We start from the raw sequence: 25,816 nt of genomic DNA, 5'->3' as shown, positions 1-25,816 counted from the left end.
AGGCCGGAGATTATGGGGTGGCTGTGAGACGGTTTATATTGTAGATGATGGTAGACACGCCTTATATGCTGTTTACACACGGCACAAAACAATTTGACATTCGATTTTGAATATTTATTCAAAGTTGAATCAGGATCGCATAGACATCGAATGGAGATAGAACATGATTTCAAGCTTTCTATCCCGATTCGATGCTGATGCGCGCTCCCGTTAAGTTGAAATTGAAAAGCCAATTAAACAGTTCAGCAATGACTGTATAGTGCAGATTGAATGTAGATAGTATGAATTGTATGTAAATAGCACGAGTTAGCAAGGATTGCATAGCACTGGAATAGCAAAGGAATCTCTCTGTGTGTACACACCATTAGACACACCCAATGGGCGTTGCTAGACCGACCCAATAGGGGTGGTAGGCATGCCCCTTTGACGGTGCACCCTCCAATAAAATGTGCTAACCATTACACCAACCATACATAAGGCTGCCGGACCAGTCCAATATTGCAGATATACTGTAGGACGCAGCTTATTGATTCTGTACCAGTACTTCCTAGCAAGCAGTGAATGCACTTGTGTGCACACTGTATATTGTCTTGATTAAATCCGTTGTGTTTTTTTTTACCCCACAGAGTGATGGAGGCACTGATACCACCCCTGGATTACCTGATACCACCCCTAGAGTCACTGATACCACCCTTGGAGGCACTAATACAATCCCTGTAAGCACTGATACGTCAAGATTGGTATGATTTGTTTTTCTTTCTCTGTAAAATTAGTTTTCAGATGAAAACCTGCAATTGAGCAATAAACAATATCCTGTAATACACAGGTACTCAATCTCAGTCATCAGGACCCCACACAGTACAGATTTTCCGGGTTACCTGTGGATTTTTAAAATATGGCCTTTGGTACACAGTGATCATGCTGGGTAAATCCAGAGACAATTTTACTAATTCATTCATTCTAAAAATGCTATTTACTGTCAAACCAAAGGCCCAAATAAAATCTATATATAGATATATATATCCATCTATTCCCCGGCACTCGGTGTCTGATCCATTCTCCTTGCTCCCGGTGCCATTCACAAGGGTAATAACCCCTTAAATGCACAGTCCCACAGAAAGAAGGCACTCAGGAGACTTTTAGATGAAGGTGAAAAACCGTGAAAAACTTCACTCACATTTAATTCAAAGGTCAGTCAACGTTTCGTGGTCCGTATCCACTTCCTCAGGACAGTCTCACACGCTCCATCCCGGCATGCGATAATTGGTACATCCATGCGATGTAATCGATTATCACAGTGCAGATTGTGGTGACGTTATCACATCCCCATTTGGCATGCAGATTGTGATAAATCCGCCCCTAAGACCATTACCTATTCCAAAATGTGTTTACACAGTCTAACATGGCTCCAGAAATAATTTGAATAAATTATAAAATCTATGAATTTTACATAAAAGTAAATAATTATTTATCAGGTTTTAAAGATAGCCATGTGTTAGATCAGATGGCTCAATCAAATTGACCTTTGTACTGATTAAGTCACCTGTGGTCAAGCAGGGATATCTTTAAATGTAATGGTGGAGTTTACTATTGCAGAGACTATTTCTTGTACATGTTATTGTTTTGTTATTTTTCTGAGGTTTTTCATTTGTTAACTATATTTTCTTCTTTTTCATCCTGTTAGGGATTGATAATTGGTCTCTCTGTTGGAATTCCATGTGCTATAGCGCTAATAGTTGCAATGACCATAGCTGTTGCACATCTTTGCAGGAAGCGGAAGAAAAACCTGGTAATCCTCTTACAATTCATGTAAACAAATAGATAATTAGTAATATTAGTAACAAATAAAATCAGGATGGGGGCTGTTCAATAACAGCAGCATAATATATTAACGAGAAATAAACAGCACGCAAAAGAGAGGTAAAATATATTGAAAATAATAGTTATCTATTATAGATTTCCTCTCTTTTCCTATTACAGAGTAATTTCGGAGGGGCAGCAGTAGACACGCCATTTTATGAAACCGTGATCAATACTTCCGGAGAGTCAAATACATATAATGACGTTGGTATCTCTAATAAAAATGAACCTGAATATGACACTGTTCTGAAAACATTTAGCTGACAATAACCTGAAAGATAAATCATTTTCTTCTACCCGGACTTCCTCAATAAGGTGATTATCAATTTCAAAATGTGAACTTTTTTCCCAATTAAGAGCTACCCTCAAACTCATGGCATGTGGTGGTGTGAGGTACGTCCTGAGAGCAAGCATCCTTTACTTCCACCAGATAGTCAAAGACAAGATTTCAATGCATTGCCAGTATCTCTGTTAAGGAACTCGCAAACCAGTGTTCGCCTTCATGTCGATGAATACAGAATGTGTACCAATATGGAGAGTGCCACAGAAAAAATAAATATATACTGTAAATCAAGTTATGGTCATTTATTGAAGAGATACGTTAGGAACATTTGACCTACAGTACTGTAAATAAATATTTAAATGATCAGCAACTCTTATTTTTTTTCAAAAAAATGTTTTATTGAAGCAATGAGTATTACAATAAAGTATAATTGTAAATCAACAATTGTTTGCATTCCTTTTGTAAGAAAAATAAATAACCAACATTTTGAATAGTATATAAGACAAGATATAAATACAAGAGCAAAAATCTTGTAGGTACATTATTACATAAGGAGATGATATCAGACATAGGTCACTAAGACTCAGCCCCCATTGTAATATTAAATTACAATTTATAGAAACAAAACTAATAGCAACTAATAGCTGAATTGCCCCCCACCCCCAGGTAAAAACAAGAACAATCAGACATCGATTAGCTTTCCCACATTTCAAAATATGGTACTTATGTAATATCTGGGCTCCCGTTTTTCTTATGAGACCGCGTCCCCTCGCCACGCTTCGGGCACGGTGGCTCGCTGCGTTTGCCACACTATGTAAAATCAACTCCATAGTATAGTAGGGGTATGAAAAAATGGGGCGCATTTAACATGGGAGCCCAGATAATACATAAGTACCCAAAATATTACTGCACCTTCACCTCACTTTGCAGTGGTCCAATTAAACATAGAGCCGCTTTTAAGCTAAGGAAATCACTCCTTTGTTAAGCAGCTCATCGGTCATTAATTATACCGTATATACTCAAGTATAAGTCGAGTTTTTCAGCACATTTTTTATGCTGAAAAATCCCTCCTCGGCTTATACTCGAGTCACTCAGCAGAGCTTCTGTTCTTGAACCATTTCCCCAGCACATCCACCCTCATCTAGCCCCCGGCTGCTGCATACCAGCTGTTCCAGCTGTCCGGTTCAAGGGGGTATCAGCCGCAGAGCCGGGGGATGACGTGACTTGTCCGTGCATGTTGCGGCCTCCCCGTTCTGCAGAGCCGGGGACTCGAGTGCCCTGCATTTGCCTCCAGAGCTCCGTATGGTGGTCCGCGGCCGTGCGCGGCAATATGGAGCTTCCTAACAGCCGGGACCTGCTGTGAGGGGTAAGCTGATCCCCCGTCCACTCCATAGGTGACTCCTTCTGCCCCACATCGGTGCCACTAGCGGGTAGACTGGAGTTTATATCTCCAGGTCTCCCTTTTCCCAGAAGCGTCGGCCATATTGGAGGTGGCGTGCACAACCTTTACACACAGGCTGCTGGTGTGCTTAGACCCTGGGGTCTGGAGGCACCTTGAATGCCCTGCTGCCATCAGGAGGCATACAGTATGTGATGCCCTATGAGATTCTGAGGAGCCTACTTGTCACAGCTACTGCTGTTATACTCAGCTGTTGCCCTATATCACCTTGGTAAGCCTCCTCATCTTACAGTCATTACTGCCTCACTTCGGGGAAAGTTTGGGTAAACCAGGTGTTGCTGGTTTGGCTGCTGTGCTCTTTGTATACATTTTATTAATGACAGGAGCACTATCTGTCTTCAGAACACACAGAGAGGCAACATGACTGTCAGAATCTTGTCACAAGGGGCTTGCCAGTCAGGTTGCCTCTCTGTGTGTTCTGAAGACAGAGAGTGCTCCTGTCATTATACTGTACTTTCTAGCTAGCATTAGCCCATTGCCCCCAGTATATCACTGATGCATGGGGGCCTTCACCTGACAGAAGTACTGGTGTTTCCAGTTACCCAGATTGCAGTGATTTTATTCTAATTCATGGCGGCAGGATTTGAAGTTGTCATTTGGCTGTTGCATTTCCCACCCTAGGCTTATACTCGGGTCAATGATTTTTCCCAGGTTTTTGGGGTAAAATTAGGTGCCTCGGCTTATATTCGGATCGACTTATACTCGAGTATATACAGTAATTTAAAGATTGTGCAATTAAACTGTAAATTTAACAGTAATTTACAATAATGTATCAATGTATTCTTCTGTAATTATGTATGTAAAAAGATAAAGCGTCTGAAAAGATCATCAAAATAAATATCTCAGTAAAAATATCTATTTATATATAAATCTGAGCATAAAGTTTACAGATTAGAATATTCTTTGGAACCATAGACTGTATTTATCTTTATTTGTTTTCACATTTACATATTTGTGCTAACCTATCACCCTCTGACTATCCTGGTTAATACTCTCTATATTATATTCAGACCATTCAGAGAATTATGTAGCATAGAAACATAGATTTTGACTGCAGATAAGAACCACTTGGCCCAGCTAGTCTCCCCCTTCTTAACCTTTAGGTGACCTCAACTTCATTTTTTATTAGGGGGGGAGTTAATGACTAATGATTAATGTGATATATGACATTTTTATGTTGTGTGTGACTAAGTCTACGTGGAGCAGAACTTAACTTGTATTGGAAAGAAGCGGTGGCCTCTGCATCATAGTACTTTGTCTACAGATTCACACTCAGTGCCTGATTCAGAGATTGACGTAAAGCTGATGTTCCACGGAAATGAGTGATTATCGGCAATTTGTACAGGAGCTGCGATCGCATTGCACATACATCAAGGTGCTGCTGTGTGCCCGCACACATTAAAGATGGTTTCATAAAGTGATTGACAGGAAGTGACTATTTGGGGGTGTTAACATGATATATATATGTGACACCAGCAGCAAGCGCTAGCATGCAAAAACATGGAGCCGCCGTTGTTACTGCTGCAGCCAGTCTGCGTAGCAATAGCCATATTCGAGTAGTTGATATTTCCTGTTCTTGCATACAGGCTGCATATGCGTCACTTGCTTTGCAAAGAAAACATCACTTTCTGGTGCATTAGAGACCATCTCTAAATCAGTCCTGAGTCACACACAGATATACAAGTGTCATATATCAAATTAATCAGCATAGTCTCCTGGTGCACTGTGTTACATCATATTGTTACGAATACATAAGAAACTGCAAAGTGTCACAAGGCCTGGCACACCAAAAAAGGGTAAGCTGGAGCAACTTCAGCAATTATTTATGAGAATGCCACCAACCAGGTGAAGATAGAAGACGCTGTGAAAGCCACGGGGAAGGCGGCGGCCATGCAAAAGAGCTTAAAGGCTGCCGCCCTCCAGGTGTAGAGAAAGTGCTACCATGGCAGTAGTGGCCATGCAAAAATAACTGCCTCCCCCAGCAGATGGGAAATCAGGCACCGAGCCCCTCCACATTCCAGTAACATCTCTCATCCAATCCATTATACAGTAATATTTTCCAGCCCTCCCCCCATGATACAGTAATACCCATCAGCATCTCAGCATTACATTAATTAAGTTGGCGACGCGTGTACAGGCGGCTTCAACCTCTTGCACATATGGAACCATGGAACTATTACAATAATTGCCTAATTTGCACATGTAATAAAATGGGTTGTTGGTAAGTGTAGCTACGGAGTTGACTTTAGGAGTATGAGAAGGGGATTACTGCATAAAAGTAGAGAGCAGCGTGCTGCCTTGCTGAAGAGAAGCAGGAGAGGACTTACGGCAAAATATACAGACAGAGGGGAGATAGAGTTCTCATATAGGCAGGTCACGTACAGGCAGTATACCAAGTACATAGTCAGCGAGAATCTCTGGCATAAGGGACAGATGTATCAATCCTTTGAGAAAGAGAGCGAGACACCAATCAACTTCTATAGATGCCACAATGTGCATATACAGTGACATGCAGCACAGCAGTGGATATGCTCCTGCTATGCATTGACTTCAGTGGGAGCCAGTGGGTGCATTCATCCTAATGGGAGCCAATGTAGTAGGACACATCTGTAATCATTTATCTAGCACATTCTTTATCTAGCACATGAAGCTATCTAGCAATCTAGCTATCTAGCAATCATTTATCTAGCACATGAAGCTAATTGGTTACTATGGGCAACTTTGCCACTATTACCTCTCTCAAAGATTTCATACATCTCCCCCAAAGAGAGAATTCGTCCTAGGAGGGTTTACAAATTGTAGAGGTCCATTATCACAACATTCATGCAGAGTGGTGAATAAGACACTACTGTCCTGGCCATTTAGACAACTCTCTTTGTCTGCCGGTGGAGACACGGTGGGATTTGGAGTGTGAGTAAGGCTGACTCTGCAATATGCTGGTGCTGCCACCTGAAAGTTCCCTCAGATGTTCAAGACAGAAAACATCCTGGGGTAAGAGCAGTAAAACAACTGAGCAAGATCACATTTTATTGTCCCTTTTTACCCCCTTTTACAGTCAATATTTAGTCAGTGGTCCCAGTTTTCATTTAAGTCTCATTTTAGTAAATGTTTTAGTCATAACTTGCAAACCGTTTAATGGTACTGTAATGGATTTTGATGAAGAATATTTCTTTAAAATTCCATTGTGAAGTTTGCATACAGTGGTCTATGTTTCGTAATCTAGGCTTAGTAGGCTGAGAATGTTTAACTTGCTTGTATATAATATATATATATATATAAATTAATGTATTAAAGTGCAGTACACAATATTTCCTTTTGTTCAAGTATCTAGAACACTTTTGTTCTTTAGAAATGTAAAATTCACCTCCCAGTGTTAATTTTAACAAGGATTTTAAATGTAGTTTCAGTGTTAAGGTGCCCATGCGATAAGATGCACGCTCCCGTGTACATCCCATCGCACGGCACACTGTGCAGCCTGTGCTTTTAGCACTAGATTGCATAGTATCAAGTACGAAAAGCACGGTGCTGTAGCACATAGCATTCTTTTTGTACTTGATGCGATGCGATCTAATACAAAAAGTGCAAAGCACCTTTAGGCTACTAATATGGATTTTGTGTAGTAAATTGTCCATGATTAGCTGAAAAAAACAGGTACTGGGTTCAAAATAAGATTATAAATAATACCAGTACCAGTTTATTTAAGATCTATAAAAGAATACTTGTATTACTTCTAGTTTTGCTCTTCAATTAATCGTCAACTTTCTCAGACATCAATAAATGAGGTGGGGTCGTTTTGAATTCCTTAACTACTTTCCCCCATACATAGATAACATCTGGAGGGGATTTTTCAATGATTTGTTCATAGACCTCCTCTTCTCCACCTTCAGAGTCCTCAGAAACTGTATCTCCAGCTACCAACCTAAACAAGAATACAACAGTGTCGGTTTAGTGTTGATAAACATACAGGGACTCATGTAATAGCAGACTGCCCGGAATTTCCAGTGAGTATGTCTGTTTTTTAAAAACAGCAATCATTTGAAAGGTACAACCAACCTGACCTGACCGCTGCAGAGAAGAAACCAGCCCTGTGCAAGTCTGTGATTGGCTTGTGAAAATATTGCTGATCGTTCCACAGCTGCAAATCCATTCGCAACTCCCTCACATTAAATGTTTTTTTCCAGTGTGTGCAGTCTGTATGTAAGCCTTACCCTTTCACAAGTGTGTGATAGAAACACGCTTATCGAGGCCTGAGCTTAAAAAACCTTGGATAGAAGGATGGTAAAACTTATGTGGCTATACAACACTTACAACCCAAAAGTGCAGTTGCCGCAGTAGCTGCACCCCTTTAATCTCTAATACCACTTTAACACCACAACAATAACCTTGCAGGGTTGACCCAGGTTGCGGCTTTGTGTTTGTCCAGTGGCATGGTAATCCAACCAGGATCACTGTAGTACGAATGGGTTTCAAGACGCTGTGACACGGCTCGAAACCTGTGTTCATTGAATCGAGCTGGACACGGGATTATGGTGTTAAAAGGCGTTTAGTGCTTCTGATTTTTAGAAGAACTTCAATTAAATGGGAGATACTGTAGTTTTACATTAGCAGTACCTGTACTATGAAATGGGAAAAGACAATAGAAGTTGTAGTGAATATGGAAAAGGTATAAATAAAAATCAAATTACCAGTATTGTCCATTTTCTGTCTGTATTTGTTTAATGATATCTATGATCGCATTGGGCGTAGGTCTCTTTGTGGGATTGGGGTTCCAGCACTTCTGCATACACCTCAGTAGATTATCAATATCATCGTCCCATGTTTTTACGTTGGCATAATTAGCACATTCTTCCTGGAATATGATAAAAGCACACATTATTGTCTTATATACCGGTAGATGGTTATAGACATATACATTCCACAATATCTTGATTTGTAAAATCACAGATTTGCATAACATATTTATTTATACTCTTTAACTGAGATTAGAATATTTTTTAATTATTGAATTGCTTCTTAGAAGGCTGGGAGCAAATGGGGTAATGAGTAATATGATATTGGTGGACTGGTTACAATTATATGTATGTTGTGAATAGGATCCGGTAACTAAGATTGAGATTTTATATCCATTGATTAGACGGCTGGAGTAAATGATTTTTAGTATGTGTTCTTTTTACTATATAAATGATTGTATAATATAAATTATAAACTCCAAGACCTATATTACTGTATTCAACATACAATACAATTGCTAGAAACTAACTAGGCACAGGACAAGGCTGACTGGCTATCTAACTAGGATTCTGCAGCACCTGCCTAGCCTGAGAGGAAGGTTTATATAGCAGGTGCTGCCACGCCCCACTCAGACATCACAGACTGTGAGCACAAAACCAGTGCCAGATTCCCTGCTGTGAACACCACTGCAACAGCAAAAACCCGAATCGGAGTGTCAGCTGCGCTCAGGTTACTTTGCTAACAGTTGTTACCCAGTTTGTTTTATCACTGTCTACTATTGTAAAGTGCAACGGAATCTGCTGCGCTATATAAGAAACTGTAAATAAATAAACAAATAAATAATACTAACCAATCAAAACAGCTTTCACACATACTGACCAATCAATATTTTTTGCATTTACCATTGGATTAAAGTGCCTGCATGCTGTACCATACAGTATTTTGGTCTGCTTGCACTTTTACTTCTGTAAGTGAGCCAAACAGCTTCGATCTGTTGTGTGTTTGAAAAACGACAGCTGGGAGCTGATTAGCTGGAGCCCCTTTTACAGTATTTTAAGGGAGAAAATTAAATAGCTAAAACTTATTGATAAATGGGCTCCTAATTCAGACGATTCACGTAAATTAATGCTGTGTAGACACGGTGCGATTTGCACTATCCATTTGGACTATATACTGTAGTTAAAAATAGCTCTGTGCTATGTAGTACCTGATCCCGATTGCCCTTTGGCATTGAATCAAAATGTATAAATAGACTGTGCAGCACAGTCTATTTCTAGTATTTAGGAATGAGGGCCACTCTGCTCAATGCAGCTTGACCCACACTCCCCCCACCGTGCTGCCCCTCCCTGCCAGCCAATACTGCCACCCTGCGGGGTCCCGGTGGCCGTTGATATAGAATCGATAATGGCAGCCACAGGATTGGCCTGTATGGACCACTTCTGCTGTGTTGCTCCCCACTTATGGAATGCCATTCCATGCATAACCAGCCTTTCCCATAATCTGATTTAGAGCGCTCTTAAAACACATCTATTCACTATAGCCAATGAAACCCTTTCCTGATATATTCTAACCGCTGATTGTCTAAGAACCACAGCAGATGGCTCTCTCAGCCAATCAGAGACCGCCCATTGATTTCAGTGGGAATGAACTCTCCAGCCTGCCCGATGCTGATTCTCTAGCATCTGTCTCCTCTAAGGTAGTGGCCATTTTTCCAGATTCTATAAAAAGGCTCTGCCCCCTGCGGCGCTGGCTCCACCGACCAGCTTCTCCCAGGAGTGTCCTGTTCTCTAGGCCAGTGAAGGAGGGAGGTGAGGGGGCCAACGGTGTGTCAGCAGACCTTGTTGGCTTCTGGAGCTCACGTTCCACCGGAGCCCACCTCCCTTCGCCCCATAAGTTAAAAACTGTATGCGAGCAGAAAAAGTGCAAAAACTCATTGTGCGCAAGTTGCGTTCATCTTGTAATGTGACCTACTTGGCTTATAACTTTCAGCTCATCTAAACAAATAACCAAAAGGGGGCTTCATGTATAAGCCAGCCCCAGAAGACTCTGAAGATAAAAGTATGATTAATATAATGTATAATGGAATTGTAGCATAAACTTGGACAGAATTGAAACATCTAAAACTATAAATATGAAATATATGATAATTGTAGAGTATAGGCTAAGCTAATGAACAATGACTATAATATGACTTTGATGCATGTCCAGTAGTTTTCTTTTTTTATGTATTATAATGACACCATAACATTGTTGATATACTGGGTATTACCATATGACTGCAGTCTCGAAATGGCCTCAATGGATCATTTTGGTAAACTGCATTTTCCTTTGTAATTATCCATTCCCAAAATACGGCTGCCAGGCTGAAAACATCAGAAGCTTTTGAGTACAGTCCATTAGCTCTGACTTCTGGTGCAGACCTGTGCATACAAAACATTCAGCATTTTAACATTTCCTTTTTTAAACAGCTAATTGTAGATGTTTTTAAACAGATGATCTAATGCAGGGGTGGCCGATCTACAGTACCAACAGTACATGTGTTTCAGGCAACTTGTGGATCTATAGTAGGAATGAATGCAACAGGTTTGAAAATGTATCAGTTAGTAATGACCAGAGGCGTAGCTAGGGTGGCACCGGCGGAGCTTGTGCTCTAGGCACCAACAGTCTGCAGGGTGCCCCCCAGTGGCGGGCTGGGCCGGGGGGCAGAGTGCCATATGCCCTCCGGGCCACTCTGTTACTGAGTCTCTCGGGCCTCCTCAAACTTCAAGAAGGGCCCTGGTGGTCCAGTGTGTCCTGTGGATATATGCGTGCGCTCACCAGATGATCACCAGCTCCCTTCTCCCCAGACTGCGGCGTGGAGCTGGTTCCGTAGTCTCTGTCTGTGGTAGCCACTTCAGAGATGGCCACCGCCTTGCAGGAGACAGACACTAGAGGTTCGTATGACCTCTAGTGTCTGTCAGAGCAGCGCAGCACACCCAGCGCTTCCCAGCTGGAGCGCTGTTTAAAGGAACACAGCAGGGGTGAAGTAGTCCATCTTCTCTCGCACCATGGGAGGGTCGCGAAACATGCCCTTGCCCTTGCTCTGGGCGCCGTGGCACCTAGCTAAACCACTGGTAATGACTACAGCTGTGCACCAGCTAGGTGATTTGGGAAAGTGGATTGTTGGTAGATCACAAGCACTGGTTTGGCCACTCCTGATATAATGCAATGACATTTAAGTTGGAGGCATAAAATGTCAAGTATCTGTAAACCGTAAGCTCTGTTTGTCTGATATGGCCTGATTATGGAGTAGCACACAGTTCCACATGTATTCAGAGGCACACACCTCTATGTGACCGCCCATATTCCTCTGCACTTGTGTGAAAAGCTGGCAGAATTATCAGCACAGATCTGCATCAGCACTACCCTTATATACCCTTCATATACCCTTCATATACCCAGAATAGCAGCAAATATTTCTCCAGACCCAGGTCACATTCACATCAAGCTTATCATGAGTGTGAATGCTCATTTACATCCATTTAGCTGAAAATGGAGATCGGACTGACTTTTGTGCTAACCTGCATAGCCCACAGATCTGCAGATATACAGTTATGCCTTACTTGCATTTGTTTAAAAAAATAAAAAAAAATCAGGCCCCCTTTGTAAGTGTGGAATAGCTATAGAGTTTACCAGGATATCTTTAACTGGACCGATGGCTAAGAGGGCTGCTTGTAGCAATTTATTTATTTAGCAAATAATTTTTTTCCTAAAACCTACTTACTACTATCCAGGGACCAGGCTCCCTTCCCAATGGCCTGTGGCCTCCTGGCTTGATTTCTCCCCTTTGAGTGCTGCCATGGGAATAGGAATGGTCATTGAAGTAGTCACCATCAATGGTGTCATCGGTACTTTACATCACTGGCATAAAACCGTACATGGGAATTACTCTTGTAGACAATGGGTCAGTTTGGGAAGGGGGCAGGGTTGAATGGAGGTAGAGCTAACTAGTAATCCAATTGCAGAAATGGGCAGGACTGAGCTAAGCTCTGTTCCACTGTGCTTGAGAGAAAATAATGAAACTCTTCACCACGTTCTCAGCCAACGATGATGAGAAGCATTGGATCTCCAATAAACATAAATGTATGAATTTTAATGACTTTACTGTAGCTACAAAAAATGTTTTAGTCCATTTCAAGCCATTCTACTTTCCACATGCTTAGTAGTATAGATGATTGCTGTACCATTTCTCTGCATCAGCCGGCATCATTTTGAACACATATGGGAATTCCTGTCTACCTTCCAAGGAAACCGCTCTTCCGAAATTTCCAAGTTTCACCGTGCCCTAAAATATACACAACAAAACAACAATATATCTTTATTTATTTATACTTTTACAATTTCACATTAAGAAAAGTGAAGGTGAAGTGGGCACTCTGTGGGTGGTGGGTGTGCCACTTCCTTGATTTCAGCCCACACATTCAGAAGCCACACTTTCTATCTTTCAAAATCAGAGATTGACATTTATAGTATGTGGGGGAGATTTATCAGAACTTGGAGAAAGACAAAGTGGCATGTGTATCAAAGCTTAGAGAGAGATAAAGTAGATTGAAAGAAAGCACTAGCCAGTCAGATCCTATCTGCCCTTTTTAAACCACAGCCTCTAATATGTCAGTTAGGAACTGACTGGTTAGCACTTTATCTGCAAGTTTTGATAAATCTCCTTGTATGTTTCTAATACTTTGCTGCATTCCATTTAAGCAGTGGTGTTTGGCAAGGTTAATGGTTGGTGAGGCACTGGCTTGGTGGAGCCAGCGCCAACAAGCTCTGTATGAAGTGCTGAACTTGAGTTGTTTCTGCCCTGACAGCACAGAAACAACCCGATCCAGCACTCCCCGCAGACTCCGTTGGCACTGGGTCCACGAAGCTGCCACGGGTCTGCCCATTGTTCCACCACTCAGTGCTGTTTGTAGACTATTTGACTCCCAGTGCAAACAGGTAAAAATGTGAGACACACACACACACCCCCTGCCAGCAGACGAGCCGTGCATCGGCACACCATGCGGTTGCACAGCTTGTGCTCCTCTAAAAACATAACTGGTGTGTAGTAGTAACAGCGATACAGTGTATATAGTGTGTGTAGTATGTGTATTGTTACGGTCAAAGAATAATAATCTCAGATTGAGATCATTCGAGGTGGTCAGCACTTCTTGGTTTAATGCCCAGATAGTATCTCCCTGTTGTACTGTAACTATTATGTACATGTTTGCAGAAATTGGATATTTCTCTGGCTGCTTGCCCTGGTTCCACTTAGTTATCTAAGATGACAATCTGTGAGCTACTGTTCATTTAACTGATATTCCGATTACTCCTTACGCAACCAAGGGATATATATGCTTAGCAGATTTGGCTCCAATAGCACGATGTAAGTACCATTTTATATTCCTCAATATCAGATCCCCTGGATATCAGTTTACCTGATTCTTATTATATAATTATGATGTGTCTTTATCATGATGCATAGGAAGACATGCTTTTCTAGAAACAAAAGCTGTGTACACACAGGGGCGATATATTGCTGAGCAATACATTGCTCAGTGTCTCCTTTTCATCAGCAACCAGAGGTGGTCGCTGATGAAAGGGAACCTCTGCTGGGGGAGCCGTCGACGGAATCAGCGATCATAAGGGGGCTAAAAACGGGAGCGCGCACCCTGCAATTTATTGCCGGTGCACACTCCAATCGCTGGCAATATGGTCGCTCAGCGACCATATTGCCAGCGATAAACGCCTGTGTGTACGCACCTTAAGAGACACCTTGGAACCTGTATTAGGGGGATATTTACTTAATTGATAATTCCCCTATTTCCCTTATGTTAGGGTTAAAGATTCAAATGATTGATTTTCAGTAGGAGATATCTTCAATAAATGGTACAGTGGTGTTATTCACTGGAGTCTGCAAATATTGATTAAACTCAAATTACTTTATGCATCTCAGCAGGTAATATAAGACACTGCATATCTGAGTGCAATACACCAATGCTGCTTTCACACTGCAAAACCTGCTTTGACCCGGTTTTTGAAACCTTACTTAAAGCAAGTGAAATCCCTTTCACATTGCATGTTGTAACTGTATATTACTGGTTAATTACTGTTTCTGTACCTTTCACATTGAACCCGTTTTCACCCATTTCCTGATACCTGGCCAGCGCCCCCCCCCCCCTCCCCTGGTACTTGCTAGAGCTCAAACCCCCTCCCCACTCCCCTGGTACTTGCCAGCATGTGGGGATCTGGGCAGGCAGCAGGGTCTGCTTGGTGAATGGGCAGTGTGCGGCGGGGTCCCTACGGCGAATGGGAACTAGTAGCGCTACTTGTTCCCATCCAATGCAGGGACCCCGCTGCTGACTTCCCATCCGCCGCAGGGACCCCGCTGCACACTGCCCATTCACCGAACGGACTCCACTGCCTCCCCATCAATATATGGACCCCATTGCCAGGATCCCTGCGCGCTATAGGTGCCACTTATAGACCTTTTTTGAATGGACTTTTACAGCACAGTGCTCAGCCGCCCACTGCCCACCCCCTTTTCTGTTACTATAATATAGACAGTGAGAGTCACCGCTCTTGGTGCCTCTGAACCATTTTTTTTAAATGGGGTAAAAATGCTTATAATAATATAAAGCACATACTTATGACACAGAATATCTATTTTCTTTGTATTATTTTATTATATTACTGCCTCCCCTGACTGCACATTCCTGCATTTAATAAAGTTTCAATATTACACATTTGACAGATCAATTTGAAATCCTAACTGAAATCAGTGAAGACATGATAACATAACAAACTGCATTTACCTTTTGTGGATAGACATAAATGGAACTACATCTCATGTCACAGTGGAGAATGTTGTGGTCATGTAGATATTGCAAAGCGCACGTGATCTGTTCCATGTAGGAAAATAATAGGTATTTATCTGTGTCTTCAGCAATCTTATTCAAAGCACAAATGTTTCCATCAGATGTGTTTGATATCTGTATAACAAAAAGGACAGATATAAACAATTAATGGAAAAAACGGCTACTTAGAAATAGTTATCTTAAGCAACATATGTTCAAAAAATGTTCATGAACTGTATCTTCCGGGAGGATATTTTAAAACTACTGAAGGACATAGTGGTCAATTTATCACCATTCGCATCTGAACATGTGGATTTCATCGAATCAGTACAATCCGCAATGCAATAATCAATTATATTGCATGGATGTATTATTTATCCCATTCAAGGACACAGCTTTCGAGAAAGCTCTGTGACTGACTCCGCAGCTTTATAGGGGTATGTTACATGAAAAATACTCTGATTATGTGCTGCGCATGTGCCCCAGACATCAACGTCACTACTGCTGCCATTGAGCAACCCTCCAAATTGTGACTAACCCCCCACACCGCTACTCATACACCCAGTGATAGGTGCTCCACACCCCAATGAAGCCTAACCTTATCCATATAAACACACCTGTAGCCTAACCCTATCCATACACACACACACACACACACACACTTGTAGCCTAACCCCATCCATACACATACACACACACACACACACACACACACACACACACACACACATAGCCTAACCCTATCCATACACATACACACAGACATAGCCTAACCCTATCCATACACATACACACACATAGCCTAACCCTATCCATTGAAGGGGAGAGGGAAAAGAGGAAGCTAGTAAAGAATTCAAATGGGTCCTGGGGTGAAACTAATCACAATATTAGAGCCATATCTAAAAATAAACATAAATTAAAATGCTTACTGGCTAATGCAAGAAGCTTAGTGAGTAAAATCGGGGAGCTAGAAACGGTGATCAGTAGGGACGACTACGACATTATTGGTATTACAGAAACATGGTGTAATGAGTCGCATGACTGGGCATTAAACATGGAGGGATATACACTCTACAGGAAAGACAGGGAAAATAGAAGGGGCGGGGGTGTGTGCCTATATGTAAATAATAACTTAACATCATGTGAGAAAAATATGAGCACAGACCTGGAAGACGACAACTCAGAGACAGTGTGGGCAGAGATAACCGACAATAATAAAAAACCAAAAAACAAATTTATAATAGGGGTATGCTATAGACCACCAAATATAAACGAAAGGGAAGAGTCTCTTCTTTTAAACCAAATCAAACAAGCATCAAATCAGGGTCAGGTATTAATTATGGGGGATTTTAATTTACCCGACATTGATTGGGAAAACGAAACAGGTAAATCCGCAAGAAGCAATGGGTTCTTAAGCTTACTTAAAGACCAGTTTATTACACAAACGGTGGAAACTCCAACTCGTGATGAGGCACTCTTGGACTTAGTTTTAACAAATAACACAGACTTAGTTTCAAACACAAAAGTAATTGAACAATTAGGGAACAGTGATCACAATATGGTTTCATTGGAAATCAACTTCAGTAAATTACATCAAAAAGGATCTGCAAAAATACTAAACTTCAGAAAAGCGAACTTTGAATTATTCAGGGAAGCCCTAACAGGAATTGGGTGGAAAACGGTTATGGAGGGAAAAAATGCAGAGGAAATGTGGGATACTCTAAAAAGGTGCTTGATTCACTAACTATTGAATACATTCCTAAAGTAACTAAAGGTAAATTCAACAAAAAAAAGCCACCATGGTTGGACAAAGAAGTAAGGTCAGCTATCAACAATAAAACCAGAGCCTTTAAATTCTATAAAAATAACTTAAATGAGGAGGCGTTCGCAAAATACAAAGAATCAAACAAAACTTGTAAAGGGGTAATCAAAGCAGCTAAAATATTATATGAAGAGTGCATAGCCACTGAAAGCAAAACCAACCCAAAGAAGTTTTTTAAATACATAAATAGTAAACGTTTAATTAAGGAAAACATAGGCCCACTAACTGATACTAGTGGAAAAAGTGTTACTGAGGACAAGGGAAAAGCAAAACTGTTAAATGAGTTCTTCTCATCAGTATTTACTAAGGGAGAGCAGACTGTGGAACGAACATTTACCACAAACGGGACAAATAAGCCAGATCTCATTGTGGATTTCACGCCGAAGGAAATAATACTGAGGCTAAGCAAACTCAAAACAAATAAATCACCAGGGCCAGATGGGATTCATCCGAGGGTATTAATGGAATTAAGGGATGAACTAGCTACCCCCCTACATTATATCTTTAGCAAGTCACTATCGTCAGGTATAGTACCAAAAGATTGGAGAATAGCAGAGGTAGTGCCAATATTCAAAAAAGGAAAAAAGGAAGATCCCGCTAATTACAGACCCGTTAGTTTAACATCAATTGTGGGTAAACTATTTGAAGGATTTTTAAGGGATGGTATCCAGAAATATTTAGATCATCACAGTCTACTCAGTGCTAACCAACATGGGTTCGTGAAAAATCGTTCATGCCAAACTAATCTACTAGGGTTCTATGAAGAGGTTAGTAAAAACCTCGATAATGGAAATGCTGTAGATGTGATTTTCCTAGATTTCGCTAAAGCATTTGATACTGTCCCACACAAGAGATTGATTAATAAAATGGAGAACCTAGGATTGGGTGAAAATATCTGCAGATGGGTAGGGAATTGGCTATGTAATAGAGAACAAAGAGTGGTTGTGAATGGTGCCGTATCAGATATGATACCGGTACTAAGTGGAGTGCTCCAGGGTTCGGTTTTGGGGCCCATTTTGTTTAACATTTTTATTAACGATATTGGGATAGGGTTACTCAGCAATGTATCCATCTTTGCGGACGATACAAAACTTAGCAAAGTCATCAAATCATCAGAAGATGTCACCATGCTTCAAAATGATCTTGCAATTCTAGATGAGTGGGCAAAAAAATGGAAGATGAGATTCAATGTAGATAAATGTAAGGTTATGCACCTTGGGAGACACAACCAGTGTGCAAGTTACAACCTTAGCGGAGAGGAACTGGGTAATTCCATACTTGAAAAGGATCTAGGAGTCCAAATAGACAGCAAACTAGGATGTAGTGCCCATTGTAATGTAGCTACAAAAAAGGCCAACAAAATTCTGGCATGTATTAAGAGGGGAATGGAAACTAGGGACTCAAGGGTAATTATGCCACTATATAAAGCATTGGTGAGACCTCACCTAGAGTACGGAGTACAGTTCTGGGCCCCACACTATAAAAAGGACATCATAGAATTAGAAAAAGTCCAAAGGCGAGCAACAAAGCTTATTAGGGGAATGGAGAATTTAAGCTACGGGGAGAGATTAAGCAATTTGGGACTATTTACATTAGAAAAGAGACGTTTAAGGGGGGACATGCTCAACATGTACAAGTATATCAAAGGCCAATATAAGGAACTGTCAAGTACCCTCTTTTCTACTAGAAAGGAATCTAGGACGCGAGGGCATGAGTATAGATTAGAAGAAAAAAGATTTAATTCAGCTAGTAGAAAGAATTTCTTTACGGTCAGAACAGTCAAACTCTGGAACTCTCTTCCCAGAGAGGTGGTAACGGCTGGCTCATTAAATGCGTTCAAGGAAAAGTTGGACAAACATTTACTGGAGAAAAACATCCATGGGTACAAATAAGAAATATAATTTGTCTGTAAAATACCAGAACCTACCAAATCAGCAATGGATATCTATACCAGGTTGAACTAGATGGACGCAAGTCTTTTTTCAGCCTTACCTACTATGTAACTATGTAACTATGTAACATACACACACATAGCCTAACCCTATCCATACACATACACACACATAGCCTAACCCTATCCATACACACACACAAACCCGTAGCCTAACCCTGTCCACATACACACACACACACACACACACACACACACACATAGCCTAACCCTGTCCATATACATATACAAACACACACACACACACACACACACACACACCTCAGTGGTGTAACTATAGCACCGCAGCCCCCACGACCGCAGGGGGGGGGGGCATTGTGCATGTGCGGGCGCCGGTGGCTGCAGTGCTAAAGTTACACCCCGACGCAATCCCCCGCAGTCTTTACCTGTCTTCTGTAGTACGCGCTGGTCCCGGCTCCCTTCTTCTGCTATGAGGACCACCACAAAATGTCCGCCCCCATTTAGCAGACAGTTCTCTGAAGCTGGTCCTCATAGCAGAAGAAGGGAGCCGGGACCAGCGCGTACTGAACGTAGGTAAGACTGCGGGGGATGGGGGGGTTTTGCATGGGCGGCGGGGCGGAGGTTGGTGCGGCGGGATGGGTGTGCGGCGGGTGGGTGTACGGGCGCCCTCCCTTTAACGGCGGGGGGGGCACTTAAAACCTAGTTACGCCACTGACACACCTGTATCCTAACCCTGTCCATACACACTCACCCATAGCCTAACTCTATCCATTCACCCCCCCTCCCTCCCTCAGCCTAACCCTAATCTTTCATACACCCTAGCCTGCAGCATAACTGTGGTGGGGAAATCTGGTGAGGGGGCGTAGTCAGCCAGGAAGGGAAGAGTGATACATGAGGTGGTAGAATCCCCTCCCCCCTTGGCTGACTACGTCCCCTCACGAGATCCTACCTACATTAGGGCTGCTTTGAGTTTAAAATCCCAATCCGCCCCTGCCTAGGGGGCTCCTGGTGATCATTTGCAGCATCACTTTACTGCACTGGACGTCATGCAACAGCCCTCATCAGAGCACCAATCACATCCATTTTTTATAATTTTGTCTAGATCGCATTTCCCATTATTAATTGGAAATGCAATCTGGTAACTAAAACAAATGCAGTTAAAGAATTTGGAGCAGTTTATAAGGGAAGCTGCTCCAAAAGTCATTTAATACGTTCAGGTAATAATACAACAATGTGAAAAGTGTGTGAATCTGACCCTTAATAACTTACCAATGTTGTTTTGTAGCAATCCGTAATTATTTCTTCTACTTTCAGGATGTTGTCATGGCTTAATTGCAATAGTTTTCTTCGTGTGTTCAGACTCATTCTCACTGATACAGAGTCTATAATCTGTCCATTGTAAAACAAAATCGTAAATACACGTATGTAATTTTTATCTTTTAGCGTTTGTTTCAAGTAGAGGATTTTCCACAGACGTGTAAGGGCAAGGGGTGGAGCCAAAAGATGTGGTTAAAAGAATTGTGCCAAATTGCCCCCTCTTCCTCCCCAGACACATGCAAAGATGGACTTTATAAGAATGAAATGTATTTAAAATTGGTCATTGTTTATACCTAAATATTGGAAACCGATGGTTTCCGGAAAATTTGCCACTTTACAATGCACCAAGTAAGGGATCTGAACACTAACAAGTAGTCTTTTTATAAGAATACTGATATTTTCCTCCAGAATTTCTCTAAATGTACATTAAATGCAGAGAAATGTCATTGATGGAAAGACTTATGAGTAACTTACACAATTACATGAATGTCACACTAGCTAGATACTTTATTGCAAATTTGCAGCCTTTTGGCTAAAGGTGCCCATACACGGTGCGATATGTGCAGTGTGCGGTTTGTACGAGAACGCATCTAGTTCAAATCAAATGTGATATACTAGAACAGTGTGCAATTTGAACTAGATGTGATCTAGAACAAAAAGGTATTGCCTGCGCATCGCAATCCAAAATAAACATGGTGTGATATGATCTACACGCGATGCGTTTTGAACTAAAAGTTCAAAATGCATCCGAGCACCATTAGATGCTCAGTTACAAATCAGCTGATTTGGATTTTGGGCAGCTACGACCAGCTCATGCATAGAATTTTTGAAGGCAGGTAAGAACATTTTGGCCCATCTAGTCTATCCATTTACACACACTTACCCATTGGGATTATTTTTTTGTTGGCAGCCAATTAAGCTCCCAGTTTATTTTTGATTGTGGGAGGCAACTGGAGACCCAGGGGAAACCCACCCAAACACATATCTTGAAAGGAATAAAAAGTTGTCTTTGCATCAGCATTATGCTGACACTAGGCTGCCAAAACTTATCGTCAGAGAGGTAGGTTTATGCAGGAAATCACAGACGGACCTTGTTTTACTAAATATTGCACAAATAGAGGAGTGAAAACTGTCAAAGAAAGATTAAGATCCAGATAGGCTTGGAACTGAAATTTTTGAAGGCTCTATTGTGTATCACCTCAGAGGATGAAGCCAGTGCGGCTGAGGTGTGACCATGCCTGTGGGAACTAAAGGAATCACCCCTTGTTAACATGACAAAAAAAAAAAAGAAAGAAAAGAAAGAAAAATGGCTCTCACAGTAGTGATTGAGTAAATTTAGTCTCGCCCCATTCTGGCCCACGCTAATCCCTAATTTGTGGTCCAGCAAGAAGGGGGTGGGGCCAAATTATATTTATTTGCTTCATTACACCACACCCCTCCTTACCGCACAGCAATTCTCTAGAAAATATCTACATTCTGCCTGCTTCACTAGGTAGTGGGAGGGATGAGGGAAATGTATCCAAATCGTAAGTCTCCTGACAGTAGGCAAGTATGCATAAGATTGACGTAACAAATTGTTCTGTTCTTGACATTTTTAGCAGACGTAGGGCCAGATTCATAGTCGCACACAATTCCAATGCTCATGTAGCTGATTTTTGCAACTACGCGTGTACAAATATCCATAAAACTCCAACAGTGTATGTGTTTGTCTGTGTGTACGCACAAAGATGTTGGGATTTAAGATGCTTAACACCAGCAATGTCCTGAAAAAGTACTGAGCATTCCTGGGCAGTAATTGGGGGGTATCTTTCCAGACTCATGGCATGTTATGTGACTGTACATGTATCTACCTCTGAATCAGGGCTGGATTTACAATGGGCCTTATGGAGCTGTAGCTCCAAATAGAGCCATTTTGTGGCTGAGGGCAGGGGCTTTCCAATGAGCCCAGCCCCGCACCGCTAGCCCTCCGGGAACCGGAGATACAGCCGGGCAAAGCTAGAATGTTTTCCCCATAGGATAACATGGGACCCGCTCATTCTGACCCCCACCCGGTTCCAACAGCTGTCAGTTCCCCCTCTGACATCACAGAAGCTCGAGGTTGATCTCATTTGAACCAAAATCGCTGGGTCTTCAATCCAGGCTGGTACATATGGGTTAATTTGTTCCAGAGATATTACGGGTAAACCGATTTTTTCTTTTCTGAAATGTGGCTGTTCATGTTGTTTTAGGGCAGATTTCTCTGGAAACAAATAGCCCAATTTGACGGGACATGAAGTCTCATGTAAATTGGTCAGTTGGTTCCAAAGATATAGCCGGTTGGTTAAAAAGCCGGGACCTGCAGTGCTCTGAATACAGCCGGGCAGCCCCCTGCTCTCTGCCCGGGTGTCACTTCTGCCCGGCGGCGGCTGTCCCCTAGTTACAGCGAGCATGTATTCCCCCTTGGCAATGAGCATGTAATCCCACATGGCAACAAGCATGGAACACCTGGCAATGAGCATGTAGGTAAGCAGCACTAATGTAGCATAATTTTTAATAGACATTATGGTGTTTGGCATAATATGTAATGGACATTATGGTGTGTGGTATAACATGTAATGGGCCTTATGGTGTAAATTTTTAATGCGCACCTACGGCGCGCAATGCCCCTGTTTGTATAACGTGAATCTTGACTCAATCCGTGTGCCATAGTGTGAATTTTGGTTCAGTCAGTGTGAATATTTGCTCATTCCATGTGGCATAATGTGTAAGAGGCAAGTACTTTATAAGGGAGTTAATATTGTGTTTTGCATGATTTGTATAAGGGGTATACTGTATGGTGTGGTAAACTTAAGTGACCACATAAAAGGTGCTGAAATGAAATTATATATGCCTTTTCCAGGCATATATAATTAGTTGAAAGTATTTACACAAATAGAGACATACCCATTAGCAGACCACCCAACCAGAACACTGGTCACCCCCCCCCCCCACACACACACACACACACACTCACACATTATTAGGTGCTGGCCACAACCCCTATTATTGCACATAATAGGCCCTTGATAATTTTGGTACTTATGTAGTATCTGGGCGCCCGATTTTTTGATTGTATGCCTTAAGTTAAGGCATACAATCAGATGCGATGCGATGCAATATCTAAAGGGGCCTGGAGCTGAAAATTATGGTACTTATGTAGTATCTGGGTGCCCGATTTAGAAATCGGGTCGGATCGGGCACATCGCATCGCATGCGACCATCGGATGCGATGCGATGACCCGATTTTTCCATAGGAATCAATGTTAAAATGGACTGAGTCCATTTTAACATGGAATTCAATGGGAAAAAGGGGTCCTTTCATACACCTACTATCCAAGTGGGCATGGAGTTGGATATAAACCTGTAGCGAGCCACCGAGCCCGAAGCGTGGCGAGCCCCGCGAGGGGACGGTATTCTGTGTCCCCTCGCGGGGCTCGCTACGCTCGCCATGCTTCGGGCCCGGTGGCTCGCTAAGCTCGCCACAGGTTTATATCCAACTCCATGCCCACTTGGATAGTAGGGGTATGAAAAGGACCCCTTTTTCCCATTGAATTCCATGTTAAAATGGACTCAGTCCATTTTAACATTGATTCCTATGGAAAAATCGGGTCATCGCATCGCATCCGATGGTCGCATGCGATGCGATGTGCCCGATCCGACCCGATTTCTAAATCGGGCACCCAGATACTACATAAGTACCATAATTTTCAGCTCCAGGCCCCTTTAGATCTTAATCTGGCGCTGCTCTGAATCATGGTCGTTAATGGCAGCTTCTGAGTTTGGAGCAGACCTAACAAAGCATGTAACTTTTCAACTGGAACAAACCATGCTGCAAGGTAAGGGTGCAAATACATTTGTTATTTGACATGCAGGGAAGATACTGTCTGCGTTTGCATACAGCCCACAAATGGCGGACAGCTTTATTTATGCACTGCAATTTAGATTTCAGTTAGGAAATGTGGCTGCCATTCTCACATCTAAATCTCTTGCAGAGCAACATGGTTCTGCCAAGGTGTATAGTTAAGGCGCATTCACAGTGGGCGTTTTTGCCCAGAGTGTATGCACAGCGAGGATGCCGAAAATCACTCATTGCATAAACACTGAGTAATTTTCGCCCATCTAAGTGATTTTTACGGGGCGCTAAGGAAAGCCATCCACGCCTCCGCTCATCTGCTCATAACACCGGTAGATAAGTGGAGGTGGCCCGTGATGATGCAGAAGCGCGCAACAGCGCTCATCGCCGGGCTGTACACACTGGACGGCTTTTATTCAAATGGTAAAAGTGAGCTGCTTTCAGCTCAAAATCACCCAGTGTGTATGGGCCTTTACTGCCTTGCTCCCAACATAGAATCAGCCCCATTTTCTAATTTCTACAATTATTATCCCTTAGATGAACCATCAACAAAACATTACATTTAAGTCATTGAAGCATAAGAATATAATGTATAAATCTATAGCTACACGTCAATCCTGTTTGGTTGCATAATTTCATCTCATAATGTCTAAGCAGTCAGGGTTTATGGGTTCTGTGAAAAATATAAAAATGGATATAAAGAAAATGTACAAAAATACCTTTCCTCCCAACTGTGAAATAGCAATGTTCGTTTCCTCGAATGGTTCTTCAAAGGTTTTTAGAATAAAGTTTCCTGTGGAATAGGAAAACCTAATTACATCACAGCATATTTCCACATAAAGTAATGTGGAAGATTCAGAACAGGTTTTAGAGCAGCAGAAGGAAAATTGGATCCAGTCCAGGTTTCATTAACTGATGTGATCAATGTTTGGCTGATTAGCAGCACCTGTGGCTTCATGTTATAAATGTAAGAGCCAAGAACCACAAGTACAGTTAAAACTGCTGTATAAGGGAGTGTGTAAAGCTCCCTGTATTAATATATAGAAGAAAAAATGAAATATACATCCAATAAATCAAGGTAGCCAGTATGGATGGTCTGGTGTGACAGGTACAGACTGAAGCAACAGAGGTTTAAAATCTCAACGCGTTTCGACGTGTTAACACGTCTTCATCAGGAACAGTAGTTACTGCTACTGCTCCTGATGAAGATGTATTAACATGTCGAAACGCGTTGAGATTTTAAACCTCTGTTGCTCCAGTCTGTACCTGTCACACCAGACCATCCAGACCGGCTACCTTGATTTATTGGATTCCACAACCTCAGCTCTTTTCTGCAGTGATAAAGCCAGGTATTTCTATACCATCCAACCTGCAACTTCAGCCGTTGTTTACTGAGTAAATTTGAATCCTCATGCTGGGCAATCCCCGGGACCATTCCTCAAACCTTCTCAGTACAGAGAAGACGTTTACATTGATTTCCATCTCTGGTAATTATACAGTCTACATTGGTACACGTGAACTGCTATTCAAATTATCTCTTCACTGGAGCAATTATGCTAGCAAAGACTTTATTTTAAACTTTTTATCACCAATTTTTTTTTCTTTTTTTTATCCCCCCCCTTTTTTAGAGAATTCTGCAATTGTATGTCTGTTTAAAATGTAATAAATGCATTTATTGTTTAATTG

The 25,816-nt window shown here is 41.8% G+C and overlaps 1 protein-coding gene and 1 long non-coding RNA gene across 2 annotated transcripts in view; one reads left to right on the top strand and one right to left on the bottom strand.

The window, feature by feature from the left end:
• Window positions 1-633: 633 nt before the first annotated feature.
• Window positions 634-2,408, top strand: LOC146007220 (uncharacterized). Its single transcript, XR_014444288.1, has 3 exons — window positions 634-740; window positions 1,685-1,789; window positions 1,981-2,408. It is a non-coding gene; the product is annotated as an uncharacterized LOC146007220 (long non-coding RNA).
• A 4,826-nt stretch (window positions 2,409-7,234) lies between these two features.
• LOC146007219 (uncharacterized) overlaps window positions 7,235-25,816 on the bottom strand; it is a 48,871-nt gene continuing 30,289 nt past the window's right edge. Inside the window, exons 12-18 of the mRNA XM_083145571.1 lie at window positions 24,850-24,923; window positions 20,212-20,331; window positions 15,167-15,343; window positions 12,557-12,657; window positions 10,603-10,753; window positions 8,288-8,451; window positions 7,235-7,521 (exon numbers count right to left, since the gene is read on the bottom strand). Coding sequence (XP_083001697.1) covers window positions 7,350-7,521; window positions 8,288-8,451; window positions 10,603-10,753; window positions 12,557-12,657; window positions 15,167-15,343; window positions 20,212-20,331; window positions 24,850-24,923 — 959 coding nt within the window. The 3' untranslated portion in view covers window positions 7,235-7,349. The remainder of the gene's footprint in view (window positions 7,522-8,287; window positions 8,452-10,602; window positions 10,754-12,556; window positions 12,658-15,166; window positions 15,344-20,211; window positions 20,332-24,849; window positions 24,924-25,816) is intronic.

Source organism: Crinia signifera, chromosome 6 (assembly GCF_055691185.1).
Source record: "Crinia signifera chromosome 6, ASM5569118v1, whole genome shotgun sequence".
In the NCBI taxonomy this organism is placed as follows: Eukaryota; Metazoa; Chordata; class Amphibia; order Anura; family Myobatrachidae; genus Crinia; species Crinia signifera.
This window is presented reverse-complemented; position numbering and strand designations above follow the sequence as displayed.